The sequence below is a fragment of the Podarcis liolepis genome (assembly GCF_965112155.1).
Source record: "Podarcis liolepis genome assembly, chromosome: 1".
Lineage (NCBI taxonomy): Eukaryota > Metazoa > Chordata > Lepidosauria > Squamata > Lacertidae > Podarcis > Podarcis liolepis.
In genome coordinates, this window is record NC_139554.1 from 42,913,669 (window position 1) to 42,938,902 (window position 25,234).

Below are 25,234 nucleotides of genomic sequence, written 5' to 3' on the forward strand. Positions count from 1 at the left end.
TCGTCTTGCGAGGCATTCGTCTTGCGGGGCACCACTGTACTTAAAATACAGGAAGTATCTGAAGTGGTATCAAGCTGTATGAAAACCCTGCTTATACCTGCTATTTCACATAATCATGTAACTTGATGTTGCAATCACTTAGAGATAAGTATGTGTGTGCAAAGTCACTCAGTAAAAAGCTCTGGAGTATATGCAGGATGTGTGTGTTTTACCTCCTTTTTCAAAGGACCAAACTCCGTGTGCAATTGTATGGGTCCAGAGTACAGTGGTTAGCATGTTTGACTAGGACTAGCAACCCAGGTTCAAATTCCACTCAGTCAAGAGGTCACCAACGGCCCTTCGCAGAGCGCCAGCGCTAAGTACTCTGTTTTGTGGCTACAGAGTGGGCCTCCTCAGTGATAGTACTCCAGTTGTGGAATTCCCTCTCCACCCCGGCTCACCTGCCACCAACTATTTGTACTTTGTATTCCTTTTGGCATCAGGAAAAGACTTTTTTTCTCCAATGCTTTTTAGGTGACCTTTTTAGGGCTTTAAAGGATTTTGAGGCTCTGGTTTGTTAAAAGTTTTAAGGCCTACATTCGCCACCTTTTATTGCAGTCTCTAAAGTGTGATGTGTTTTATTGTGATTTTATTTATATTGCTTTTATTGTATTTTAATGATGTTTAGGTATGTCATCCATAACTTTGGTTATGAGGAAGCATAGTAATATTGTCCATAAAGAAATAAAAGATGGCAATCCCTGGGTGACTCTCTCTCAATCTAACGAACCTCACAGAACCCCTGCTTGGCAGGGGGTTGGACTCGATGGCCCTTGTGGTCTCTTCCAACTCTATGATTCTATGATTCTATGAGTCATTTTGAGGACAAAAAATAGGGTGGGTGGGGATGAGAGAACCATGTACCACACTGGAGTTCCTTGGGGAAAAGGTGAGATATAAATAAAGCAGATAAATAAATGCTCTCAGGCTAAGACCATTCAGCAGCTTATTAGCTTAGCAAGAGTTATTTCTCCTCAATCGCCACTACCAAAGGATTAATATCCCAAATCAAATACAAGCCACGGGGAAAGAAATGGTTGTGGTTTTCATTTATCAATATGATTAGATCTGTTAATTTGTATCTAGTCATCCAACTATTATCAAACTGAAGTTTAAATTTACACAAGGTAAAATCAGTAGAACTTTATTTTGGACCCAACTAAACTATATATCACATAAACTCAAAATGCCAAATGTTCCTATCAGATCACAACTCCTTTTTACAACATGCTCCTTCAGAAAACTTTTTGCCTTGGAACAAATCTTGAATGAAATGCCATAGAAATACACGGTGAAGAAAATTATAGTAACACCTAAATAATAAAAGCACAAAACAAACTTAATATTCTGAATCTCCCTAATAAGACAACAGCAGATAGAAAGTGTACAAGCTTCATAGTTGTTTGCTTATATTGTCCACTCAGCAGATAAATTACAGACTCATGGTCAGACTTTTCCACATCTCTCCCCAAATTCTTTCCCAAGTACAACACATTCTAGAAATCTATGCAAGGTCATGAAATCGGTTTAAGCCACAAGGACAAATATGGCATTATTTCTGAACCTTCCTTCCAAGACAGCTGTGGAATCTCATTTAACGGGCATCCCTCCTACACAAAGTTAGATAAGAACTGCTCGTATTGACTTTCGGATGCCTTTGCACTCTTTTAGAGTTTGTTTTATGTTCTGATGATGAAAAGCGGGATATAATTTTTAAATTAATAAATAATTTTTAGAAAGCAAAGGTCATTCTAGCTCTCTCTTTTTCAAAATACTTTTAACAAGATAGTTAAAAAGGAACGTAAGGGAAATCTTATAAAATACAGGCACCTCCACACTCGTGCAAGATCAGTAAATGTGTGGTCGCTGACAGGCACACTGTTTTGGGCACCCAGAGGGGGTGGGGCGGAATGGGGTGGAGTGGAATGGACTTGGGCATGTCACACTTACATGTCTGGCAGCCAAGAATGGAACCCCCATGGAAGCAGTGATTCCCCTGTAGTGCTATTGTAGAAATTGCTACAGTTGATCTGTCTATCTCAGGGGTACCCAAACCTTTTTCAAAGAGGGCCAGATTTGATGAAGTGAACATGCGTGAGGGCCGACCAAAGTTGTTGAGCTTTTAGGATTGAAGTTGTTGAGCTTTTTTACAATTTTACCCCAAAGTTGTTTACCCCAGGAAATAAACTACCACAGGAGCCAGATTAAACTGAGCAGCGGAGCCAGATTAGGCCCCCGAAATGGACTTTGGACATGCCTGGTCTATCTGAAGGGATGCATCACGCAATCTCTGCTTAAAAGCTTTTGAACTGAGGTCTAGCTCCAAACTCTTTCCATATAGTTCAGAAATGCCAAATTTCACAACTAGGCATGAAACAAGCCCTTCCAAATTGTTTGTCACCTTGAAGGCTGCCCTAAGCGAACAGCAAGGCTCTCTAAAGAAAAAAGTACATAGAAATTTAACAACAGTTTACTTCTCCTTGAACTTTCCCTGATGAGGCTTAATTCTAAGCGCAGAATAGATATTTTGCTGGTCAGTTCTCTTATAAAACCAACTGCTGCCACAAGTTAATCCCTTTAAACTAATTTTTGCTTTGAACTCACTTACCCTCCCTCACTTTCACCATCAGTAGTGTAGGCAGCTCCAGAGCTGGCTGTGAAATATATAGAGCTGGAACCTGTGGAATCACTCCTTTCTCTGGGATATACAGTACGCCTCCGCCGAATAACCTTCTGGCTTTCTTCTAGTTGGGTTCTGCAAGGGGAGATATTAACACAAGAGACACTTACGCTGTTTAATTGTTTGTTTCCCATTAATTGTTTGTTTCCCTTTTCCTTCTCTAATGCACCCACAAACCACCAAAATAATTATTCTAGTCTGCTCAGTATAATTCAGATTAGTCCTACAAAATCAGACCTTATTCAACTATTGTGTCATAGAATATAACAGACATATACAAATGTTTACACAGTAATTTCGCTATATCACCAATTATAACTAAGAAGGGAAACTGACAAAAGTGCATTCAACTTTATAGATTAGATAGGGCTGTGAAGTCTACAGAGTCTGGGATATCTGTTAGGGGGAAATCATCTAGCCAACTATACTATACTAAGAGGAACTTCCAGGAAAAAATAAATGTTTATCCACTAAGAAGCATAGCAGTGCAATCCTATGCATGTGTCAGGAAAAAGTCCCATCAAGTTCAATGAAACTTCCCCCAAGGTGTGTATAGGACTGAAGCCTAGGTCAGATGCTCTTTCATTGATGCTTCTTTTCTACAGCTGTCAATATTAACATGAATCATTCAAAAGGCTTCATCCAAAACCTTCCAGTGGAGTTATTCCAGAAGTTACTCTTCCCACAATACAAACATCAACACTTTTCTTAGTTTTGGATTCAATTCTGAACTGCTTGATAAACTGCTTTATACCAGTGTTCTGCTCCAGTATCAATTTTTGGGGCTGACAACCTGTTACAAATGACATTTGACAACAGATACAAAATCAAATGGTTCAAATTTTAAATACTGGTTAGTGTGATAAAGGTTGATGCTTTGTAGATAGCTGAAGAAAAAAAGAGAGGAACATGTTGAAATTAAATATCCTTGTAAGGGCATGTGCCTCTAGCATATCCATAGCTTTTTGCTGAATATCAGTGAAATTACTCTGGAAGAATTACTGTTTTACAAATAGCAGTGACAGTTTAAAAAAAGGAAAGCACAATAACAATTTCACCCAAAACATGGTTCATGTAATTTTCAGCAACCTGGAATCTGAAGGAAATAGCTTTATACTAACCTGACTTCTCCAACGATCTCTCCTGCTAAACCCTGCAGGCTATTCCGCAACTCTTCCACTTCATGTCGCAGTTCTATAAGGCTTTTGAGCACAAAGTCCAGACGGTTCAGCACTTCAGCCTGTTCTTCTTGTGTTAGATGAGCTGTATATGGGATGCTGTCACCACCTTCCACTGGTGCTTGTCTCATCCGTGGAACTAGAGAAAGAAAATGAAGCAGCTACAACACAACTAGGCATGGAGAAACTCCCGGTTCAATCCCTGGCATCTCCAGGTTTGAAAGAGAATGTCCCCTGCCAGTAACCCTGGCGAAAGCCACAGCTAGTCAGATGGACAATACTAAGCTAGATGGATCAAAAGTCTGACTTGGTAGAAGGAAGCTTCTCCCAGAATGGAGAACCCAGAGACTTCCCAGGAAAAAGAGATAAAAACCTGCTCTGGGGGAAAATGCAGTCAATTCCCATAGCATTGCACATATCATTGATACAGCGATGCAAACATGCTAGCCATCAACATTTTGCAGATAAAAAGTACAAGAGTATATAATCTACACTAATATAACTGCTTTTCCAGTCTGCAGAAAGAGCCTTGTGCATATGCAGACTTGTACACATTAAGCATTTACAACTTAACGTCTAATTGTAATTTGTTAATTTACAGAAAAATTAAATCTTTTAATATATTCCCATTTGGCAAGTTCAGAAGAGTTGTGTCTTTATTTTTAAAGTAATTATAACTTATCAGATACAAACAGAATTCTCAACTAATCTACCCATTCATCTCAGAGCATACTTTCACTGAAATTAAGCAAATAAGAGTAATACTAGGCATGTGAATTCCAAGTTTAATGGTGATAAATTAACCTCACAACCTCTTACCAGTTTGAGTAACTCTAGTCTTAGAAAAAATCAAAGTACAAAAGATAATTTAAAAAATGGAAACCATCTTTGTACCCTGATTATAAGGCTGTAGAATTTGTGTGTGTTCTTTAGGGTCCAGAGCATTATGTTGACTCTGTACGTTTGGTGATTTGGATCTTTGCTGGGGCTTTTTTCTCTTTTGTTTGTAGAAGTAGTAGAAGAGACCTATTCCTGCAGCTGCTCCCAGGACCACACCAAGTCCCACACGGAAGACCACCATTTTGGACATGATGCATCTGAAACAATTCAAGCAGGCCATAATTTGTATTTATGAAATAGACACAACATGAAGGAGAAAGTGCTGTATTATAACACATGGTAAGTGTTATGTGCTTAACAATATTTCAAAATAAAATAAGTCTAAAATATTTACAAGCTAAGCATTTTTTAAATAAAACAAAAACAAAGAGGGTGCAGCAACATAACCGTCAGTTCTTCGATACAAGAGATAGACAGCAACCTACTTCTCAGAATATGTAAAAATAAATACTCTGATGTTCTATCTATATAGGAGGGAAATCCTGATTTGGTGACCTCAATGGCAAATTAATGCTTAGGAGAAACAGAATTTTACACTGAAATATAATCAAATACCAAAGGTCATTCAGTGAGATTTCATTCCACATGATAAAGTTCTGTAGTTGAAGCTATACACATTTGACTCAGATAATACCCGGATACAGTTCAATCCAGGAGCTCAACAGGTAACAGGGAGGACACAAGTGATAACCTAGCAACCTTGCCAAAAACACTCCCATTTCAAAACAGGACACCGTCCGCATTAGTAGCAATTTCAAAGAACTGAAGCCACATAATCTTCTTCCCAGGTCACTCTTTCCCAATTTAGCTGTCTCTCTCACATACATGCATAAATACATACACAAATACACAGAAATCTAAACCCACTTACATGTAAATATACCAGTTTCCCCTTAATACGGTTTGTCAGCACCATCTACATGATGTGTTTCGAGATAAGAAATGCTGAGCCTTAGGGGTCCAAAACCACCAAACAGGTTTTAAACTCTTGTCTACCCAGCTCAGGCGATTTGATAATTGGGCCAAGCCTCTGACCCCGCGATGACACTGAGGTAGGTTCTTAAACCACAAACGTTACTGAAAGAAGGAGCATGTAGGGGTCGCCACCCACTGGGTGTGCTCAGAGATAGCGGGAAGTGGTGAGCCGCAGAACTGAGGCACACGCCCCTTCCCCACCCGCACCCCGACCCCCACCCATGGGCGACAGGAGGCGCGTTGCCCCAGCATCTCCCGCCGCTCCAGGCGCATGCGCAGAGAAGGCCGAGTTCTAAATTCCGAAGAGCCACATTATTGGTCTGTTTGCAGCAAAACGCTTTGAGAGAGAGAAAGAGAGATTTGTGGCACCGCAGAGAATTGCGTTGCGCCACAGCGGATCTCTTGGGCTGCATTGAGATGGAGGGTGCAATCCTGCACTCACTTACATGGGAGTAAGGCCAACTGAACTCAGTGGGGTTTACTCCAGAGTAGGCACGTATGGAACTTACACCGTCCCTCTTTCAGTCTCCCCCACTCCCTCTGCCTGTGTGTAGTTCTATGTGCCCGGGAACTGATGCTTCAACAGGCAAGCGCCCCTTTCCCTACTCGAAAAGGAGGCCGCGCGCGCGCCCAAAGAGTTAGGAAAGCCGCAAGGCGACGGTTGCTGCGCGCGAGCCGCTGGAGGAGGCCGAGTGAAAACTTCAAAGCGCTTCTTCTCCAGCTATTTAAATTACCGCTGCGCTTCTCGCTGGATATGTCCTCGTGCGGCCACCGTCCGCCGCCCTCCTCGTTCCCCGCGTTCCCCCCTTACCCCGCCGCAGGCCAGTCCTCTCGCCGGCGCATAGAAATGACGTTGGGGTACGGCTCATCCCTCCGACGGTGAAAAGTTGGCGCGGAGAATTGACGGAGAGAAAGGAGGTCACGCCTCTAAACGTAGAGAGAAGCCGTGCCGGATCAGACCAGCGGCCGGGCAAAGCAGGCGTCCCGTTCTCACGGTGGCCAACCAGGCGCCCGTGAGAAGCCTACAAGCAGGAGCGGAGCGCAAGTGTTTCCAGGAGCATAACTGCCTCCCACAGTGGAGACTACAATTCCCATCATCCCTGACCACTGGTCCTGTTAGCTAGGGATGATGGAAGTTGTAGTCCCAAAACAGCTGGAGGACCGAGTTTGCCTATGCCTGAGCAATATAAGGAAACACGGGTGGGGAAAACACCAGAGCGGGGCGGGGGGGGCGGCGGGTGGAATAAGGAGCGGCCGGGCGTCTGCCTAGACGTTTGCTAGTGGTGTGTACAACAGAGGCTGTTCTCTCCCTAACTTGCCGCATTGGGAGATGCCCTGATTTCGAAGGGTGCAAGAATCTGAAAGGGCTTCGGATTGGTTTGGGAGCATCAATGGCTGGGAGCAGTGCCGGATTTACGTGTAAGCTAAACAAGCTATAGCTTAGGACCCCACTCTCTTGGGCCCCCCCCCAAAAAAAATAAAGGGAAAAAACTGGATGTACATTTCCAAAATATAAGATAAAAAAACAAATAAAAAAACCTACATACAGCAACAGTGGCAAATGGCTTTAGATACCTATTAGGTCCATAAATTACCATATAGCATATATTCAACACAAAAAACAGCGAAAATTTGTGGGAAACAAGATGCTGGACCATATGGGTATAGTTTTTTGGGAGTGAAGCGGCAGGGAGTTCTCTCTGCCTATGCAGCTCTCAACTCTTTAGCGGAAGACTGACAGATGGAAGTTTAGGATCAGTGTTTTCTGTCTCCTAGATGGGCTACCTTCCTGGGTTGATGAGCCGGATCTGTCTCTCACTTCCCTCTACAGGACGTGTAGAAACCGCCTTCTTGGCTGTTGGACCTACTATTGGTCTCATCGGTTCAATGTGCCTTTCTTCTCACACAAGCAAAGTCCCTAACTCCCCAAGAGTTTGAGACCGATCAGCTACCCTCACCTGGTTTAGCTGGCCAGTCAAAGCCATAGCTGTTTCTGGGGTATGGCTGCTGTTGCATGCTGACAGCTTCTAGTAGCTACAGATGAGAGCTGAGTGCAGGGTGGGGACCAAAAGTGGACAGACTACCCCAGAAGAAGCATGTCCCCCACCAGAGGTACTACTCGTCTAAAACCCCATACATCCTGGAGGTTATGATACAGATTTAATAAATGAATAAGACTATCTGCACATTGGGAAATTTCAATCACACATATCTAATCTTATAGCTTCTGTGGCAGCACACTTTCCCCCTGGGGACTTACAACAGCCTCAAAATAACCACATATTTTAAAGTTATCCATTCAGTGTAAGCCTGAAAATGTCATTTTATTAATTGGACATCTAGGGTTCACCCTAGGCCAGTGATGGCCAAACTTGGCCCTCCAGGGGTTTTGGGACTACAATTCCCATCACCCCGACCCCTGGTCCTGTTAGCTAGGTATGATGCGAGTTGTAGTCCCAAAACAGCTGGAGGGCCAAGTTTGCCCATCACTGCCCTAGGCCAAAGAATTCCAGGCCAAGCCCAACATTTTTGTCAGGTCTTTCTGCTAGTCTTAATACAGCATAGTGGCTATCAGGTTCTGGTTGCTTATAATGGTTATCAGATCACCCCATCTGCATTATTTTTATTTTTTATTTATTAAATTTGTATACTGCCCTTCACCTGAAGATTACAGGGCAGTTCACAACATAAAAATACAAAATGAGAACACAAAATACTTAAGACAAAAACAAACCAATAAACCCCTCCCACAAAAACATTTAAAAAGCCATAGAATGCTTTATCGACCAAAGGCTGATGGAACCATGACCTGGCTCTGTATAAGGCAGCTTCCTACGTTCCAAATGTGGTAGGCAGCAGGGATGCCCACATATGCGCCACTACAATCAGGAACACTGATAACGCGGGGTCCCTAATTGTGCAAGATAATTCAATTCACATTCAATTTAAAGTCAATGAAAGCTCCTTGCAGATCTTCCCCTCACAACTTGGGACGGTCTGTTACCGGCTGGGTTGGGAGGAAACATATGAGGATGTTGTGTGCAATATGGGAAGGTCACTGACAAAGTGGGTTTGCCAATGCACATGGGTAAATTGAGAGGTGGGGCTCATGCCAGAACATGCCTTATTAGAAGTCACAAAGTTTGGTGATGCAAGACTTTGTTATAAACAATGTATAGAAATCCCATGAGGCAAGTTGATTACACCTGCAAGTCACCAAACTTCCATTTTTTCCAGTAAACAATATTTGGCTTTGCATCATACAGATAATATCAGATCAGGACATAATGCAGTCCCTGAAGTCTGTGAGTGTTCCAGCTATATAATACTGTTAGAAATCTGCTCTTGGCTTGTCGTGTTGCATTGCTGACGTAAGAGCTTTGGGTTGAAAGCAAATGGAATAGATTTCATCTGACAAATCCCTAAGGGTGAGTGGAAAAAGGAAACTACGTTGCTGCAAGCCTTCAAATTATTATTCACTATCCGTTTGTTATCAAGGAAGGAATAACAGAGGCTCAAGACAGCGGGAGTTTGAAGTTAGGCCTTTGCGGATATTAAAGATCCTATCTAGACAGTATTATAAATCATAGCTTGGACTGTGTTTATGGGACTTGGCTGTTGTTGGAACACCAGCCTTTGTGAAAGTAATATCAAACTGTTCACTTTAAACTAAACCCACCAGGCAACAATATTCAGAGTCAGACTATGGTAAAAACCCATTCAGAACTGCCATGTTCGTGATCAACACCCTCAGTGTTATAATATAAGGCAAATTTGGCCAGTTCCTATGCACACTTAAACCAAATTCAATAAGACCTACTTATAAGTGTGGATAGGATTGCAGCTTTAATCAGAAGGTGATAAAATAATGGTAATATTCATCATTCAAGTCAGAAGTAACAACAAACAGCTTCCAGACATCTGGGCTTGGGGACCAGGCTTATAGGTGCGAAGGTGTGACTCCCAGGCTGCATTGAGTCCAGCATCTCTGAAGTTTCTACAAATTGCCCACTGTGAAAGACAGGTGTGGGGAAAGGAACTGCCCTGAGTCAGACATAGCACAGTATTCCCTACTAAGATTGGGAGTTACTTTTCAGGACATCCAGCTCAGTACCTGAGACCCTTTTCATAACAGATGTCAGGAATTAAGCTTTTCCTACTATTGAGCTATTGCCCTTCTTTTAGATGTGATAGTTATTAAATTAGCCCCATCCTTTTTCAGTTATGCTCTTCTGTGGTCAAAACAAAACCCGACAGTGATTAAGCCAAAGAAATAATGCATATAAGAGATAAGGAAATCCTGAATGGGTCAGCCAGCCCATCTTGTAGCCAGAGTAGCAGTGTCGGGATTTAATTTGTTTTTAGTAATTGGGTTAGTACAAAATGTTACTTATTAGAGTTTTCTCTCCCAGATGTTTCTTGTTTTTTATTGTATTTCTTCATGCTAACAGGAAAAGTCCTTAATTCTTTACTCATGACATCAAAATGAAAACCATTGTTCCATCATAAACACACACACAAAAATCCATGACCTCATTTCATGGAGCAGGATCAAAGGACAGTGACAAGGTAATATTCTAGAGTAAGGTAAGCTTAAATAATTAAGAAGAATACTAGAAAGGAAATGGAATTACTTTAATTACTTTAATTATGCACCAAGTTTTAGTAAAAAAATGATTTTTTTGAAATAATAACTTTCATGTTCCCAGGGCTGGTTATATTTGCACGTGACTTTTCGCTGCAGTGTCAACACACTGTCAGACTTTTCATCTTGTAATGATCTCTTCAACTCCAGTAAAATAGTGATGGTTGAAAGTTTCTACAAACACAAAAGAGGTTTTCCCAGATAAACCAAGAAACAAAAGGAGTGGGACCCTAGGAACAAAAATGAAAAAAAAATAAATACAGAATGTGCAAATGATGTTTTTAGTCATCCAAATATATTAAGTGCGCGTTTCAAGATTATCAACTCAATTCATAGAATCATAGAGTTGGAAGGAACGAACCATGTAACTTTTTGTAATTATTATCTAGATTTGTATTCAGTCTTTTTTCATTTATAGCAATGTCTGTGTAATTTCCAAAATATCATGAACAACAATTACAAAAAAATACACAACTTAAAGCAATAAAAACTAATAAAAAAGAAACAGAATGGTCTAAAAATACTGAAAATGTGGCCTCACTGGTTCACCCCAAATTCCTGGAAGAATAAGGATGTTTTTACTTGATGGTAGAAATTCATCATGGTCTCCACCATTTGAGCTTCCAGGGTAGGATGTTACATAGTCGGGGAGCCACAAAAGAAAACATTTTTGAATGCATCACTGGTTGCTCAGACTGTGGGCACAATACCATTGACTCAGGCTCCAGTGCATTCCCATCACTGGTACACATACAGTTGCTCTTCTCTAGAAGCATCAGATCCACAGCTTGAGGGTTCTTTCTCAACCCAGCCCTGTTCCTGGATACCTAGGCAGCAGCAGTGACCTGGAGGATCTTTGACCTTTTTATTTTTTATGCCACCTGCACCCTTTCCTGGAAAAACCAGACCTGGCCTCAATTTCTCCTGCTCTAATCACTTTCACATTAGATTTCTGTAGTGTAATGCACTGCCCTTGAAGATAGTCTGGAAGCTTCAGTGTGCAGAATGTGGATGACAGGCTTGTCTGGAGTTGGTAGATCAGATAACAGAATCATAGAATTGTAGAGTTGGAAGGGACCCTGAGGATCATCTAGTCCAATCCCCTGCAATGCAGGAATATGCAGCTGTCCCATACGGGGATCGAACCTGCAAACTTGGCGTTATCAGCCCCCCACTAACCCATAGAGCTGTGCACAGATCAGAAGACACCAATCCTTTATCAGCCAAGTGGATGCTAATTTGATAGGCAGACATAGCTTGGACCAAGTACCGTATATCTCAAGTATTACCTCTCCCTTTAAGAGCTAGAGAGTGGCCATGGTGCAGCCTCCCAAGAAGATTTATTTTATTTAGACAAGAAGCAAATACAGTACTGTTATTTATATTTGGGGATCCCCCCCCCCCCATTTTAAGGATTTTACTGCTACTGCTGCTTTTAGCCTTGTTGCAAACTTTGTAAAAGTTGCTTTATTGTTTTTAGCCTTGTTGCAAATCATTGTAATAGTTGCTTTATTGTTTGTAAACTTCCTCGAATATATTTTATACCGAAAGGAAGGATAGAAAAAGGATGTTCGCTCTGTGTAGGAAGCTCTCTTTCTCTTAATTAAACAATGTTGGCTGATCTCAAGAAACTATGAACAATCTTAATAAACTCAAAGATTAGTTGTAGCACTTATAGAGTGAAGAAGAAAGCATTAATTTGAAAAAGCTGTTGCAACAACAGAAAAGGCACACACAAATCTTGCTCAAAAAGCCATTTATCTCTAATATTATGTAAAGGAACCAAACCATAATTTACGAGGCAGCTAAATCACCTCAAGCCTTCTTAAACGTGAATTGCATGAAAACGCTCAGAGCACAATTGGTTGCTATTATGTTCATCCCACTTCTCTGAGTGATGAAAAGTTCTGGGAGCACAGCACACACCTGAATTTGGTTTCCTTTGGATGAAGGTTACTTGAGGCTTAGGGTGGTTTGTAATGTTTGAGTTTATTTAAAATTATGCCGACTGAACAAAGATATCCATGAAAGCAACAGTGAAGCAGAAAATGAGATGCTCTGTTAAATTACAAATGAATCATTTATTCTATATTTCTTCCATCATGGAGCTCAAGGGAGCATATATGTGGTTTCGGGTACTCACCCACCCTAGCACTGACCCAGATCCAGACCTCATCAGCTTTAGAAAGACGGTGGCCTCATGTGTCCTCAGACTATACCTTGGGACCCTGATCCTTCAAAGGTAATAAAATAATAAATACAAGACAAAGGAAATGAATATGTAGAGACTGTTCCATGCCCCACATTTGCTATTTCAATATTATTATTCTGTTGTGCACAGCCCCACCTCCTGGTTCAAAAGCAAAAAAATGAGTGAACGATTGCTCCCCCAACCTTCAAACTTACTGCTTTATTTAAAGGAAGTCTACGAAGGGTATTGTTACAAGCCACCACAACCTCCACAACAGTGCTAGATTCCAGGGGTCCAGGCACTTACCCACGATTCGTGTTTCCTTTGGAAATGAGGCACAGCGGAGACTATGGTTTCTTTAAGATAATATGGTTTATTTACACTTATATACAACCTGAGCCTGCCATGGAGGGGTTCAGAGCACTGCCACTGCCCCCACCACCCATAGACGTAGTCCTGGATTCAAATAAAAAATCCTCAAAAACATGGCCCTCTTCAGCTTGCTGACCTTTAGAAACTGCCACAAACCTCCACCCTAAATTTCCCTTTTGTCTTTCTAACTAACTGACCATTGAGGGAGGGGCCCACCATCCCACTTGCCCTCTGGCACACAGCCACTCCTTTTGAGACCACCTGAGCTTCAAGCGATAGCAAAGGATTCAGGAGTACCCCCAAGTTACATGCCCGCTCCTTCAGGGAAGGAATGGAAACCCCAGCGAGGGCAGATTAATGTTGCCATGTACTGTGGTAAATATTTTTAATTATATTCAGTGCTTTATTCTGGGGGGATGCAGGAGTATGCATATCCCTAAACATTTTGTGAATCATTGTAGTTTTGTCGGTTTACTGTATTTATTTTTGCTATAAAATGGTGATTTTCTTGAGTCAAAATGAGAGTACCCCTAGACATTTTTTTACAGAAAAAAGCACTGACTATATTACATCCAGCCAAACCTAGACAGCATCTTAAAAAGCAGAAATATCACCTTGCCAACAAAGGTCCGTATAGTTAAAGCTATGGTTTTCCCAGTAGTGATGTATGGAAGTGATAGCTGGACTATAAAGAAGGCTGATCGCCAAAGAATTGATGCTTTTGAATTATGGTGCTGGAGGAGACTCTTGAGAGTCCCATGGACTGCAAGAAGATCCAACCTATCCATTCTGAAGGAAACCAGCCCTGAGTGCTCACTGGAAGGACAGATCCTGAAGCTGAGGATCCAATACTTTGGCCACCTCATGAGAAGAGAAGACTCTCTGGGAAAGACCCTGATGTTGGGAAAGACTGAGGGCACAAGGAGAAGGGGACGACAGAGGATGAGATGGTTGGACAGTGTTCTCGAAGCTACCAGCATAAGTTTGACCAAACTGCGGGAGGCAGTGGAAGACAGAAGTGCCTGGCGTGCTCTGGTCCATGGGGTCACGAAAAGTCGGACACAACTAAACAACAACAACAACAAACTGAAATGCTTCTCATTCCCATCGATTTTAGCGGGGAAAGTTTGCAGTCCTACGCATACCTTTTTTTGTGACATGCACTGAAAGATTGGCAGGTGTATCATGCCGCATATTTCACAGAGGGAGTGCCGACGGAGACTGGTCTATGAGGGCATATGGGGCACCGCCCCACCAACCTCTTGTCCGTCTGCGGCGACAGAAACGCTTTGAAGGGAGAAGCAGATGAGGGGGTTGGTGGCGGTGCACGGCTTTCGACGCGGAGGAGTTCAAGGCGGTGGGGAAGGAAGCCTCTGCCCCGCGGAGCCTTGTGGTTGTGGGGTGACCCACCCGGGTATGCAACGCAGCAGGGTGCAGACGAGAGGGTTCCCCCCCCGCACGTGACCCCTTGGCAGTCCAGTTTGGAGCGCAAAAGCGACCGAGCGCCGCCGCGCGCCCCTTAAGCCGCCCGCGCCCCCGAGGCCAAGCAAAGCGCGTTCCAGCGCCGCAGCCCGCTCGCCGATTGGCTCCTCGGAGCGAGGGCGTGGCCGCGGAGTGGCAGGATGTCACGTGGGCGCTGCGCTGCAAAAGCGGGGCGTGCGGGATCGGCGGCCACCTTGAGGGCAGCGCTTCGCGGCGGGGCATCATGCCGTACGTCCTCATCAGTACTCAGATCCGCATGGTGAGCAGCTCGGGGGGAGCTCTAGGTGGGCTTGCCGGGATGGTGCTGAGCAGGAGCCCGTCGGTGCCCATGCCCAGGAAGGCGAGGGGCGGCCCCGAACGGGTTGCTGCCCGCCCGTGTCCGCTTGCAGAGGTGGACTGGGGCGCGGGACGGAGTTGATCCTGTTTGCCTTGCAGGAGGTGCCGCTGCTTCCAGGCTATAATACGTCCCTGCATTAAACAGCGGCCGGCCCTTGTTTCTTGCTTTGGCCCCTGAGCGTGCATAAGTATTTTCGGATCCCGATGGGGCTGTTTCTTTCTGTGCTGTTTAGGGCTGGTGGCGGTGTCATTGGCAAACCCCAGGGTGGCTTTGTGATCTCGGCATGGATCGAAACATACCTGGCTGTTTTCTTGTTGTCTTCCTTTTTCAAGGATGCCACCTGCTAAAGTGTCCAGGTAACTTAGTTCAGCAGTTCTCAACGGATCCTCGACAGGTGGCTCCTTCCGCCGAGCGATGGTCCCGAGGGTGGTCTGTCTGTTAGCATGACCCTACTATAGATATATCCCAGTGTATCAGACGGGTGACAAGTTTGCCCTTTTGATGCTAAAAGTTGCTCTTATTCAGGCTGAGAAAGCAACCAATGATTCTGTAGAATAGTTGCGTGATAAGACAGTTTGCATGTCCCAGATTACAAACTGATAGCGCTTACTTTTTGTCTCCTTGACAAAAATAACGGACTGAAGCCCAATACTGTATGTTGTAGCTTTGCATGACAAGCAGCTTGAGTCTGATGTAAATTTAGACAACACTGCCAGAAGTTCTGTTACATGTGAATGACTAATACTGCTTACTTATGTAGAAGATTTTAGTATTCAAATCGGTACATTATTGTTGTAATTCTTACGACAGCTCCACAAGGTAGGGCAGTTTTATTACTCGCATATTGTAGATGGGAGGCTGCAGCTCAAAGAAAGTGGTTAGGTTAATATTATCTATTTTCATGCCTGAGGTAAGATTTGAACCAAGGAATTCCTCATTCCTATATTAGACTGTTAGCTACTGCACTACACTAGCTCATCCTACAAAATATGGTAGAAGGCTACTATTTTCTATATTGTACCTTTTCTCCTAGGAGTTCAAAACAGCATATATAGTCTCCTTCTTTCTATCTTCAAAACATACTGTATGTATGTACAGTATGTGTATATGCAGGCATATAAGTATGTATGTATATATGTATTTATGTGTTTGTTGGTTTGTATGTGTATGTGTATATGCCTAGATGGAACCAAATGAGCACATTTAAAGCTGCTTGATGCATTATATTTTATCTGCACACTTAAAAATGTAATGTGACGCAAACCCCAGGGAAAGGACCAGAGCTAAGTAGTAATGCTTATGCTTTGCATACAGAAGGTTGGAAAACACTGTGAAATTGCATACCCTGTGATATTATTTCAGCACTGCTCAGTCTGTAAATTACAGTGGAAATATTCCATGCCATGGTAACTCCAATTGTTTGCAACTTGTGTACATAATGCAGATTAGGCATATCTTCACTCACTCTTTCCCATAATTTAGGCTGGAATCCTAAACACATCTGAGATCATGCATCGCTAAACTTACTTTGAGTGGATATTTATCAGATTGTACTGGGCATGGAAGGGATGAGGCTGGGCATGGAATCCGCATCTCCTAGCCAACTGAAAATGTCACTTGGCCTTTGCTGAGCACTGCCCCCACACATTCCAATTTATTTTTGCCCATAAGGACTAGAAGCTTGAGTTAAAAAGCTAAGGGAAAGGAAAGGAAAACTGTAAAGCTGAATTTCTGGTCCCAGCGCCACCTTTTGTACTCTATGCTTTTTTGGAATCTGAGAATACCGACAGCTTTGTATATGGTGGCACATATACCAGTTCTTTTCTGCTTTACTAAGCATGCATTACTCCTAGGTTTGGCTCTGCTGCTGCACCAGACCTGCATAGAGTTCCCTCAACCTGCAGAAAGCTTATGTAGTGATTAAACTGTGACCAGTCTAGGTTGAGCTGTCGCTCTGATTTGCTCATAAGGTGGTTGTATGACTATGAACATTCATCTTGATTTGCTTGCCTTCCCATTATTCAGTCATTTATCCTACATTTCCCTGTGCATTTCCATGTCTCTTTTTGAGCTGCAAAAAGTGTGTTAAGAAGTGAATTTGTTGCATCGCACCAACCTAAATCTCTGATACATGCTTTAATAATAATAATAATACCCCACCCATCTGACTGGGTTTCTCCAGCCACTCTTGGGTGGCTTCCAGCACATATAAAAACATAATAAAACATCAAACATTTAAAAACTCCTGATATAGGGAAATCCCTTTTGCAAAATAATGACTGTCGGGAAGCACTTTGAGTCTAGCTTTTTTAATGTGCTAATCTCAACCTGAGTGACTTCAGGCAAAGGGAGGCAGGCACTGTGCAGATGTATTGCTCTGTTCTTGCTGGGTAGAGACTCTAGCAGAGTCCCATTATATTCATTGCAGGGGCCTCTGCCTGCCGGCCAGAGTATCAAACTGCATGGGCTAGATGTATTGAATGTTAGCAAAGGAAAGAAATGGAGTTACAAAACAACTGGAAACTGAGTGAAGAGTGGCAAAGGGCAACGTGGAAGAAACTTCCAGTCATTTTGATCTGTAAACACAAAGGCAGTGTGTCGCAGTGCATAGTGAATCAAATGGAGTTGCACAATTGTGCTTTCAAGATCGAATAAAAGTTAAAAAGTCCAGTTCCTCTCTGATATACAAATGGATATTCTTGCCCTCATTTGTTATGAAAAGCTCTATCAAGTTTCACCTTTGCTCCTTTGCGTCTCTGTGTGGTACACTCTACATTGCAGCACATTAAAAAAAGTTTTAAGAAATCTGTAGTGGATCCTGTGGGATAACCAGCCTCAAATAACCTACATGCTTAGGTCTAATTTATGCATGAAGGGATTAAGACCATAGAGTAAGCTGTCTTGCAAGGCTTAGCCCACCTTGGGTGGGACTAGGTAATCAAGACTTTGTTTCTGTCAGCCTACCTTGGTTGCTCGAAGCTCAGACCGCATGGCTTTAACAAGCCTTTCTTGAATTCCTATACAAATAATTTAGGAACTTTTACCACTGTAACTAAGTCAGGTTTACTGCCTGCAACTTCTTCTGAATGCTGTGTGGAAAAGTACATGAATATGATCTTTGCAGAGTTTGTAAGTAAACCATTTTTTAACTGACCAAATGTGTGGTCTTTTTCTATGATGAGGGAAAAGGGTTTTTTTGGATTTTACAGGGGGATAATTTAAAGGTCTAGCAGCCTATATTTCCATGCTTTACTTTGCTGCATATTTCGTGATGTTAAAACTCTGCTGGGGTTCTCTCACCAATGAGTACTTGCCCCAGACTTGGATCTTGGCATCTAGAAATTCTCCTTTTTATACCTACAGTATTTTTCCCTTGCCACCAACATATCACACATTTGCTTAAGCAATAAACAGCACAATCCTACTGTTTACCCAGAAGTAAGTTGAGTTCAGGGTGACTTGCTCTCAAATGAATTTGTTTAGGGTTACACCCTCAGTATGAATAAATTCTAGCTTTCTATAGGAGGCTGACTTTTTTTATTTGCAATGCATATTTTGTAGGAAACGAAAGGGGAGCAAATTTTGAGCAGCTTTAGAACACTGGCTAGACCATTAACTAATATGAATAAAGAGGGGGGAAACCATAGGGGGACAACATTTTGTTGTCTGCCTACGGCCATTTCAAACAGTGCAAGTTTCTCTTTCCCAAATACAGTCCAGGGATGTACAAAGCTTATTGGCCAGTTCCTGCAGCACTTGGTCCCTTTACTCAAAGGGCTTATAAAGCTGGAATGCCAAGTCATTTCCTGGACAAATTGCCCAGGAAACGCTGTTGCACTGAATATGTTTTCTGCTGGACAAGAGGGTTTGCGAGGTCATTTGGCTGTGGCGTGCTCTTGTAGACGTTGCTCTGCAGTGCATGCCACAGTGAGCGCGAAAGAGCTCCTTCGTGGTTTCTGAATACCATAAGCTGTGGCAGTTGCACTGTTTTCTTCTTTCCCTTTCCTGAACCGTGGTCTGGTCACACAGTGGACCCTTTTAGCATTGCAGCCTCTTTGTCGTTTACATCAGGCACAGCCATTGTGCCTAATGTTTGGCAAGCATCTTGATGCTTTGGGGTAAAAGGCAGGTTGCTTCTTAGCATATTTTGAGACTCCGTTGTCTGAACATTTTAAAGCAGTATATTTGCAACTGCAAAGTGGCTCCTTTGAGATCTAAGTAAGATTTTGCAAGCATTCAAATGGTTCACCTTTAACTTGTGGTGAGTAGGAAGTGGCTCCAGGCAATTAGTCAAAGATGCTGCTGCTGCCGCCGCCGCCGCCGCCGCTGCTGCTGCTGCTGCTGCTGCTTCTTCTTCTTCTTCTGTGGAAAAGAAGTGGAAGTGCTCTCTGCCTCTCTCCCTGCTCCCCTTATAGGTTGATACGACTTGTAAGTTTGGGCAGGCAGGCTAGTAAAAAGTGTGGCTAGTGATCTTGGTTGCAGCTAAGGCTGGCTCAGCTTCCTAAGTGCCTCCAAGTAGCATAACTGTTTAAACAGTTATTCTTCTAACCCTTCACTGCATTTCTCTTCTCTCTAGTTAATCTGAATTTTAGCATAATAACTAACTTGGCAGGATAAACGATGCATATGGAAATTCTGGTGTCCCTTGTTCAGCCTGCAGGAGGAGCTCTAGCAGAATGTTTCGTTTTGCACGCCTGCTGTGTCCACCTTCCTGGGCCATGTATTGAACAGCATAAAAGTCTCTAAGTCACTATAAATAAAATTGTCATTGGAATAAGGAAAATATAAGAGGAATCAATCAACATCAGGATGGCTACAAGTTCCTGACCCTTGGATTAGATGGATTAGACACTCTTGCTAGATTGACTGAATGAATGTCCTGATCCTAATAGGATTTTCAGTAATGAACCTGGGTATTTCTCCCTGCAGGAGGTTGGGCCCACCATGGTTGGTGATGAGCATTCTGACCCAAACCTGATGCAATACCTTGGGGCCACGAAAAGAAACATGCTGGGGAACCATTTGTAAGTATTTCTGTGGGTATTTGATCTCCCATCTTTTGGCTTCTCCATCCTTTGGTTAACCAGTCAGAGATTTTGATAGTATAACGTGGCTTTCGCCTTTTGATTTTGCATGTGCACTGCAAATACAATACTGATGGGCAATTCACATGTCTTTGTGTTCATCACGGGATGCCTGCGGTATCAAATAGTGCCTTCCATGTGTGAATAGGCCATCACAGCTACAGCACTGCAGGCAAGATGTTTCTATCACCTCTCAAACCCAAGGTTTTTCAGTGGATTTCAGTCCACACATCCAGTTGCTAGTCTAAATGAAACAAAAATAAAGTAACAAGTGTAGATAAGCCAAGTGAATATGAGAACCAGACTTCAGTTTAGTTTTTAGGCAATACTGAGTTCAATAGACCAGTGGTGTGACTCATACAGTGTAAGGCAGTTTTTTATATGTTCATATGTGAATTGGAATCTAAACATTCAGAGGCACAGTGAAAAGTCCATTACATAGCTGTCAACGTTTCCCTTTTTTAAAGGGAAATTCCCTTATGCCAAATAGGATTCCTTGCAAGAAAAGGGAAGAGTTGACAGCTATGGTCCATTACTAACTCAGTGTCTACATTTTATGTCAACATGCGGAGGGCACCATGTTGGCTACCCCTGATCTAAGTGGTTAAAAACATTTCCTCACACCTCATCTATGGCCAAACCGTGCCCTGCTGGTCACCTTCATCATTCAGCTCTGTGAAAACTCTGTGTATTCTTTAGGACTGATGGAACACTCCACCTTGCTGCTGAGATGTTTCCTGGACTTCAATCCAAAGTAAATGAAGAGAGTCCTCTTCAGGCCTAGCTGTGGTAGCTGGATCCACCCCTTCCATCTCGTCCCCTGCTGGCCCCGCCTCTGCTATCCATACATTAGGGAGGGGAAAATCTGAAGCAAGAAGCCTGCTGTATACTTGTACACTCGCAGGTCGGGCTCTCTGCTTTAGACCCTTCCACCCAATGCATGGAGGGCAGGGCAATGGGGTTGTGACCAGCAAGTGTGGCCCCACTCTTCCTCTCATGCAGTAAACATCATGTGAGGGCTTAATGCCAGAGTAGGGTTGGAACAACAGTAAAAAAATAAAATAAAAATGAACGCCCACTCATGCTGAGAAATTTCAGGAGGAGTGTTCCAGCCACTGCCCCTTGCAGAACTTTCTTCTTGCTTCAGCCCCTAAATATATAGGAAGCTGCCTTGCACTGAGTCAGACCACTGGTCCATCTAGCTCTATATTGCCTGCACTGACTGGCAGCAGCTGTCCAGGATTTAAGATGGAGCTCTTTCCCAGACCTACCTGGGACATTCTGCATGCAGTGTAAATGTTCTACCACTTCCTCATCATTAGTTCAACTTCTGCCTTGTGCATTTTCCCCTTCCTGTCCTCAGTCTGTTTTCAGTCTGGTGTTCCTTTGACATTTTCTCAAGTATGTCAGAAGCCCTTTTCAGGTGTTATAATCTCCTCCACAAGTAGCATTGTGTGATGAAGAGCACCCAAAGCTTTGGCCCACCATCACTGTTCCTGTCACCCTCCAATGCTGGAGAGTGAACTTCTGAAGCAGGAAGCCTCCTATACTTGTGGAAGGCCCCCACACAATACAAAACCCTGTAATTATGATTTAAACACACAGTTTTGAAGGTGATACTTTATTGTTTCATAACTATAAGGTGAGACTGAAAATCTCTTGAAACAAACAAGTATTTCAGATTTGAAGAAGAGGAAAATTAAGGAACATTTTTCTCCCACATGAACATTTACCTCAGAGATAAGAACTAAGAAATGGTGAAGAAGAACTAGCATTTCCCCCCTGTCATTTATAATCATGCCCTTCTTAAAACCACAATGCACTCTTAATGATGTTTTCTGCTCTTTCCCTTCTCATTGTCATATTCCCTGATCATACAGTTTATACTTGAAAGCAACTATTTTACTAGCAGAGAAAAAGTGATTTAATGTGTAAAATTGCATTGCTGGAAAATGGCATTTGTTGGAAGCACCAGCTTGTCTTGAGAGGCCCCCTAGAATTCTGATCAGCTGCCTTCCTGCAAGTGCCTTCAAGAAAGAGTGAGGACCTTTAAGCCTTGGGTGATGAGTGTGGCCCTTGAGGCCTCTTTTTGACCCTTGAGACTGTCCCTAGGCCAAGCCTCCTCCTGCCGCTGAGTTCTTGTGCTCACCAGAGAAGTGTCCTTGTTCATTTCCAGCAGGTGTGTGGCAACTATGTGGTGGGATGTAACAACAACAACTACTTTATTATTCATACAACAACAGCAACAACAACAAGAACTTTATCATTCATACCCCACCCATCTGGCTGGGTCTGCCCAGCTACTCTGGGCAGCTTTCAGCATATCTAAAAACACAAAACATCAAGCATTAAAAACCTTGACGCGAGAGGAATCCTACCTGAGATCTTGTTTTAGATTGGTTATAGTCAACATGGTGCCCTCCAGAATTTGTGAATTGCAACTCCCATCAGCCCCAGAAGGCAGAGCCAATGGTCAAGGATGATGGGGTTTGTAATCCAGAACAACTGGAGGGCAGCACGTGGCCTTTCCCTGCTCTAGGGCTTGCTGTGAGAAGTGTCACTCCCTCATGTCAACTTTTGTATTTGTCTCTGGCTGACGTGTCTCCAAACATTGCAAGTTCTAATTCTTACCCCATCCATTTCTAGGATGCAATCAATGTTTAGTCAGTGGATGCTTTTCCTGTCTCCGTTGCCACGGCGAAAAGCTGCGTAGCTTGCCTCCTCCCTTTTGTAATTGAAGAGGAGGAGGAGGGGGGAAAACAAAAAACAAACCTGCCTTGGTGGAATGTAGGGCTATACTTGGCATCTTTGCTGTGGGTGTGAAAACCTGCATTCCAGGAAGGTTAAGTCAGAGGGATCAGTTCAGAGAACCAAGTAGGAACACAACCAAGGGAGGCCTATTAAACTATCAAGGCAGAGATTGAGCCATACTAAGGGAAGATTGCTTTTCTAAGCAGTTATGGCGCTCTTCAAGTTGTAAACGACTTGTGAAGGGCATATCTAGAACACTTAAAGTGTTATAACTAAGTAGCTTTTAACTGTATTAAAAATCCAGTTGCACTAAATGATTATGCAGGTAATCCACTATTTAAGTAAAATAATTCCTGTTAGTTTTAAAGCAGATGTAGGGAACCTGAGGCTCTCCAGATATCGTTGGATTCTAGCTCCAGCCAGAATGGTCAATGTTGAGGGATGATGGGAGTTCTGGTTCAGCCAGAACTGGAAAGTCACACGTTCCCCACCCCTGTTTTAAAGATGCAAGTGGATGGTTTTTTAATTGAAAAAAAGTATTTTGGAGTAAGCCTGGAAATCTTAAAACAAGCATGCATCAGCTGGGATTACAAATGTAGTTAACAAGAAAGTACCTAAATAAATTGAGATTGTGTGGCTTGAATCTGGGTCATACACAGCCATGGATTTCCCCATGGAGCAAGACGACCTCTCATCTAGCCCAAAATATGTGGCAAGGACCACAGAAATGTCAAAAATGTTTCGGCGATGTTAATTATCCTTTATTCGTTGGGATGTATCAAGAGCAGAGTCGATTTGGATTCCCTTGTTAATTTCTTCTTATCAGTTAGATTCCCAAGTTGTAGGCCGTCCTTCCTATTTCCTCATTCTTCAATGGGCATTTTAATGTTTCTATAAGTGATCCCTAAACTGAAAAAAGAAAAGATACGCTGAAGATTCCACAGCCAAGCTCAACTCCAAACTTGCATTTACAATTGGTTTTGACCTCACTCTGCCATGAAGTGTGTAAGCTTCATGCTAATCCTATCTAGATCACCCAATACCCAAGTTGGCAAGAGCTGATGGGAGTTGTGGGCCGGTCCACTGTCTCTCAGACCATGTGGTGCGCCAGACTATATTTTGAAGAAAAAATATGAATGAATTCCTATGCCCCACAAATAACCCAGAGATGCATTTTAAATAAAAGGGCACATTCTACTCATGTAAAAACACACTGATTCCTGGACCGTTCGCGGGCCGGATTGAGAAGGCAGTTGGGCCGCATCCGGCCCCCGGGCCTTAGGTTGCCTACCCCTGATCTGGATAGTGTTATTGGTCTGTATGGGGTCTACTACTAGCAAATCAGAGGTTAAACTAACCCCTTTCCAGGCACAGGAGGAGCTGGAAAGAACTACCTTTGGTCCCAAGGCCTGAGGTTTCCCAACCCTGTCCTAAGTCTTCCAAAAAATTGGGATGGCAAAGCCGTGGGCATAACCCTGATCCGCACCACTTTACACGTCCAGTTACTTTCTAGGTTTAGATTGTGCTGTCAGAACCTTGATGGAATTTGGTAGCCTTCCCCAAGTGGCGGTTACAGTTCAGCTAAAGTTATTTGGGAAACTGCTTCTTCTCATTGTTTCCACATCTTGTTTACAACAGCTGGGAATACTATGTGCACGATGCCCCTCGGATCGTCTTGGACAAGCTGGAGAAGCGTGGTTATCGCGTGATCAGCATGACGGGAGTGGGCCAGACACTGGTGTGGTGCCTCCACAAAGAATGTACAGAGAACTCTGATTTTCTCTCTGCCCAAGATATTGCTGTAAATCGCCCGGCATAGTCCTGCCTTCATTTTCCAGCGTGTTACTCGTTTTAAGGCATTATGAAACATAGGTACCACTACCACAAGCGCATCATAGGAAGGTGGCCCAGTTAGGGCTGGCGTTGGCCTGAAGAGATCAATCCTTTTTGAGCATTAATTGGAACGCCAGTCCAGAACTGCCAATATAGCAGCATTATCCTCATTTGTTCCTGTTGAATGATGAAAAGCTGGCATTAAAGTAACTCTCTCAGGCTAGAGTGGCTGGGGGGAGAAAAGGCCAAGCTTATAAGTTTGTTCCTTTGCTGAGAAAGGGGCGGATGCTGCTGCAGAACAAGTTGATCACCAGTAAGCACAGCATATTTCCAAGATGAAAATAATCTAGGGTGTACTCAAGTTAACGAGTATGAATAGAATCCTGAATGTGGTTTTTTTAGTTACCCCTTCTATATGCAAACTGGAAAATGGAGGCGAAAGGTCCTGTAAATATTTGAACATCAGTTTTGTAATTGTACCAGTCCATTCATTGCTGGGATTATTTGGAACTGTGTTTATGCAGTAAGCCGTTCTTAAAATAGCTGGCAAAATAAAATAATTTAACAAACAGACTTCACATTGTCCAGAGTTTAATTCCTTTGAAGTAGCAGCGGGCAAGCGTTTTAACTCTTGAATGAATTTCTGAGAAATAATGAGCAGCTGCCGCTAAAAGGCTTTAGAAGAAGTACACAGATAATGACCCTGGATATGGGCCAGTTCCTGCATTGCCAGATAATGAATCAGAGGCCCACAGTCTTAGTAGAAT

General features: G+C 43.0%; 2 protein-coding genes and 1 long non-coding RNA gene across 11 annotated transcripts in view; 1 reads left to right on the top strand and 2 right to left on the bottom strand.

Annotated features, from left to right (window-relative positions):
- RMDN3 (regulator of microtubule dynamics 3) overlaps positions 1-6,720 on the bottom strand; it is a 34,801-nt gene extending 28,081 nt beyond the window's left edge. For 2 of the 9 annotated variants that reach the window (XM_083508946.1, XM_083508947.1), the window contains exons 1-4: positions 6,584-6,720; positions 4,792-4,994; positions 3,841-4,036; positions 2,648-2,794 (exon numbers count right to left, since the gene is read on the bottom strand). In XM_083508946.1, the coding sequence (XP_083365072.1) occupies positions 2,648-2,794; positions 3,841-4,036; positions 4,792-4,994; positions 6,584-6,615 (578 nt within the window). In that variant the 5' untranslated portion in view covers positions 6,616-6,720. The other 7 variants (XM_083508939.1, XM_083508940.1, XM_083508942.1 and 4 more) reach the window with 4 other exon arrangements.
- A 3,499-nt stretch (positions 6,721-10,219) lies between these two features.
- Positions 10,220-14,344, bottom strand: LOC310710550. The gene is made up of 3 exons (XR_014528123.1): positions 14,240-14,344; positions 12,561-13,064; positions 10,220-10,349 (listed from the first exon to the last, which is right to left on the bottom strand). It is a non-coding gene; the product is annotated as an uncharacterized lncRNA (long non-coding RNA).
- On the top strand, positions 14,280-25,040 carry GCHFR (GTP cyclohydrolase I feedback regulator). The gene is made up of 3 exons (XM_083510990.1): positions 14,280-14,721; positions 19,729-19,823; positions 24,273-25,040. The coding sequence occupies exons 1-3, from the start codon at positions 14,686-14,688 to the stop codon at positions 24,451-24,453; spliced, it is 312 nt and encodes a 103-aa protein (XP_083367116.1). The 5' UTR covers positions 14,280-14,685; the 3' UTR covers positions 24,454-25,040.
- The last annotated feature ends 194 nt before the right edge of the window (positions 25,041-25,234 follow it).

What these genes read in the sequence shown, in the direction of transcription:
- GCHFR (XM_083510990.1), top strand. Translation starts at nt 14,686, where the DNA reads ATGCCGTACGTCCTCATCAGTACTCAGATCCGCATG. An exon ending in TCAGTACTCAGATCCGCATG is followed by an intron (nt 14,722 to 19,728) that starts GTGAGCAGCTCG and finishes TTCTCCCTGCAG; the next exon opens with GAGGTTGGGCCCACCATGGT. An exon ending in AACATGCTGGGGAACCATTT is followed by an intron (nt 19,824 to 24,272) that starts GTAAGTATTTCT and finishes TGTTTACAACAG; the next exon opens with CTGGGAATACTATGTGCACG.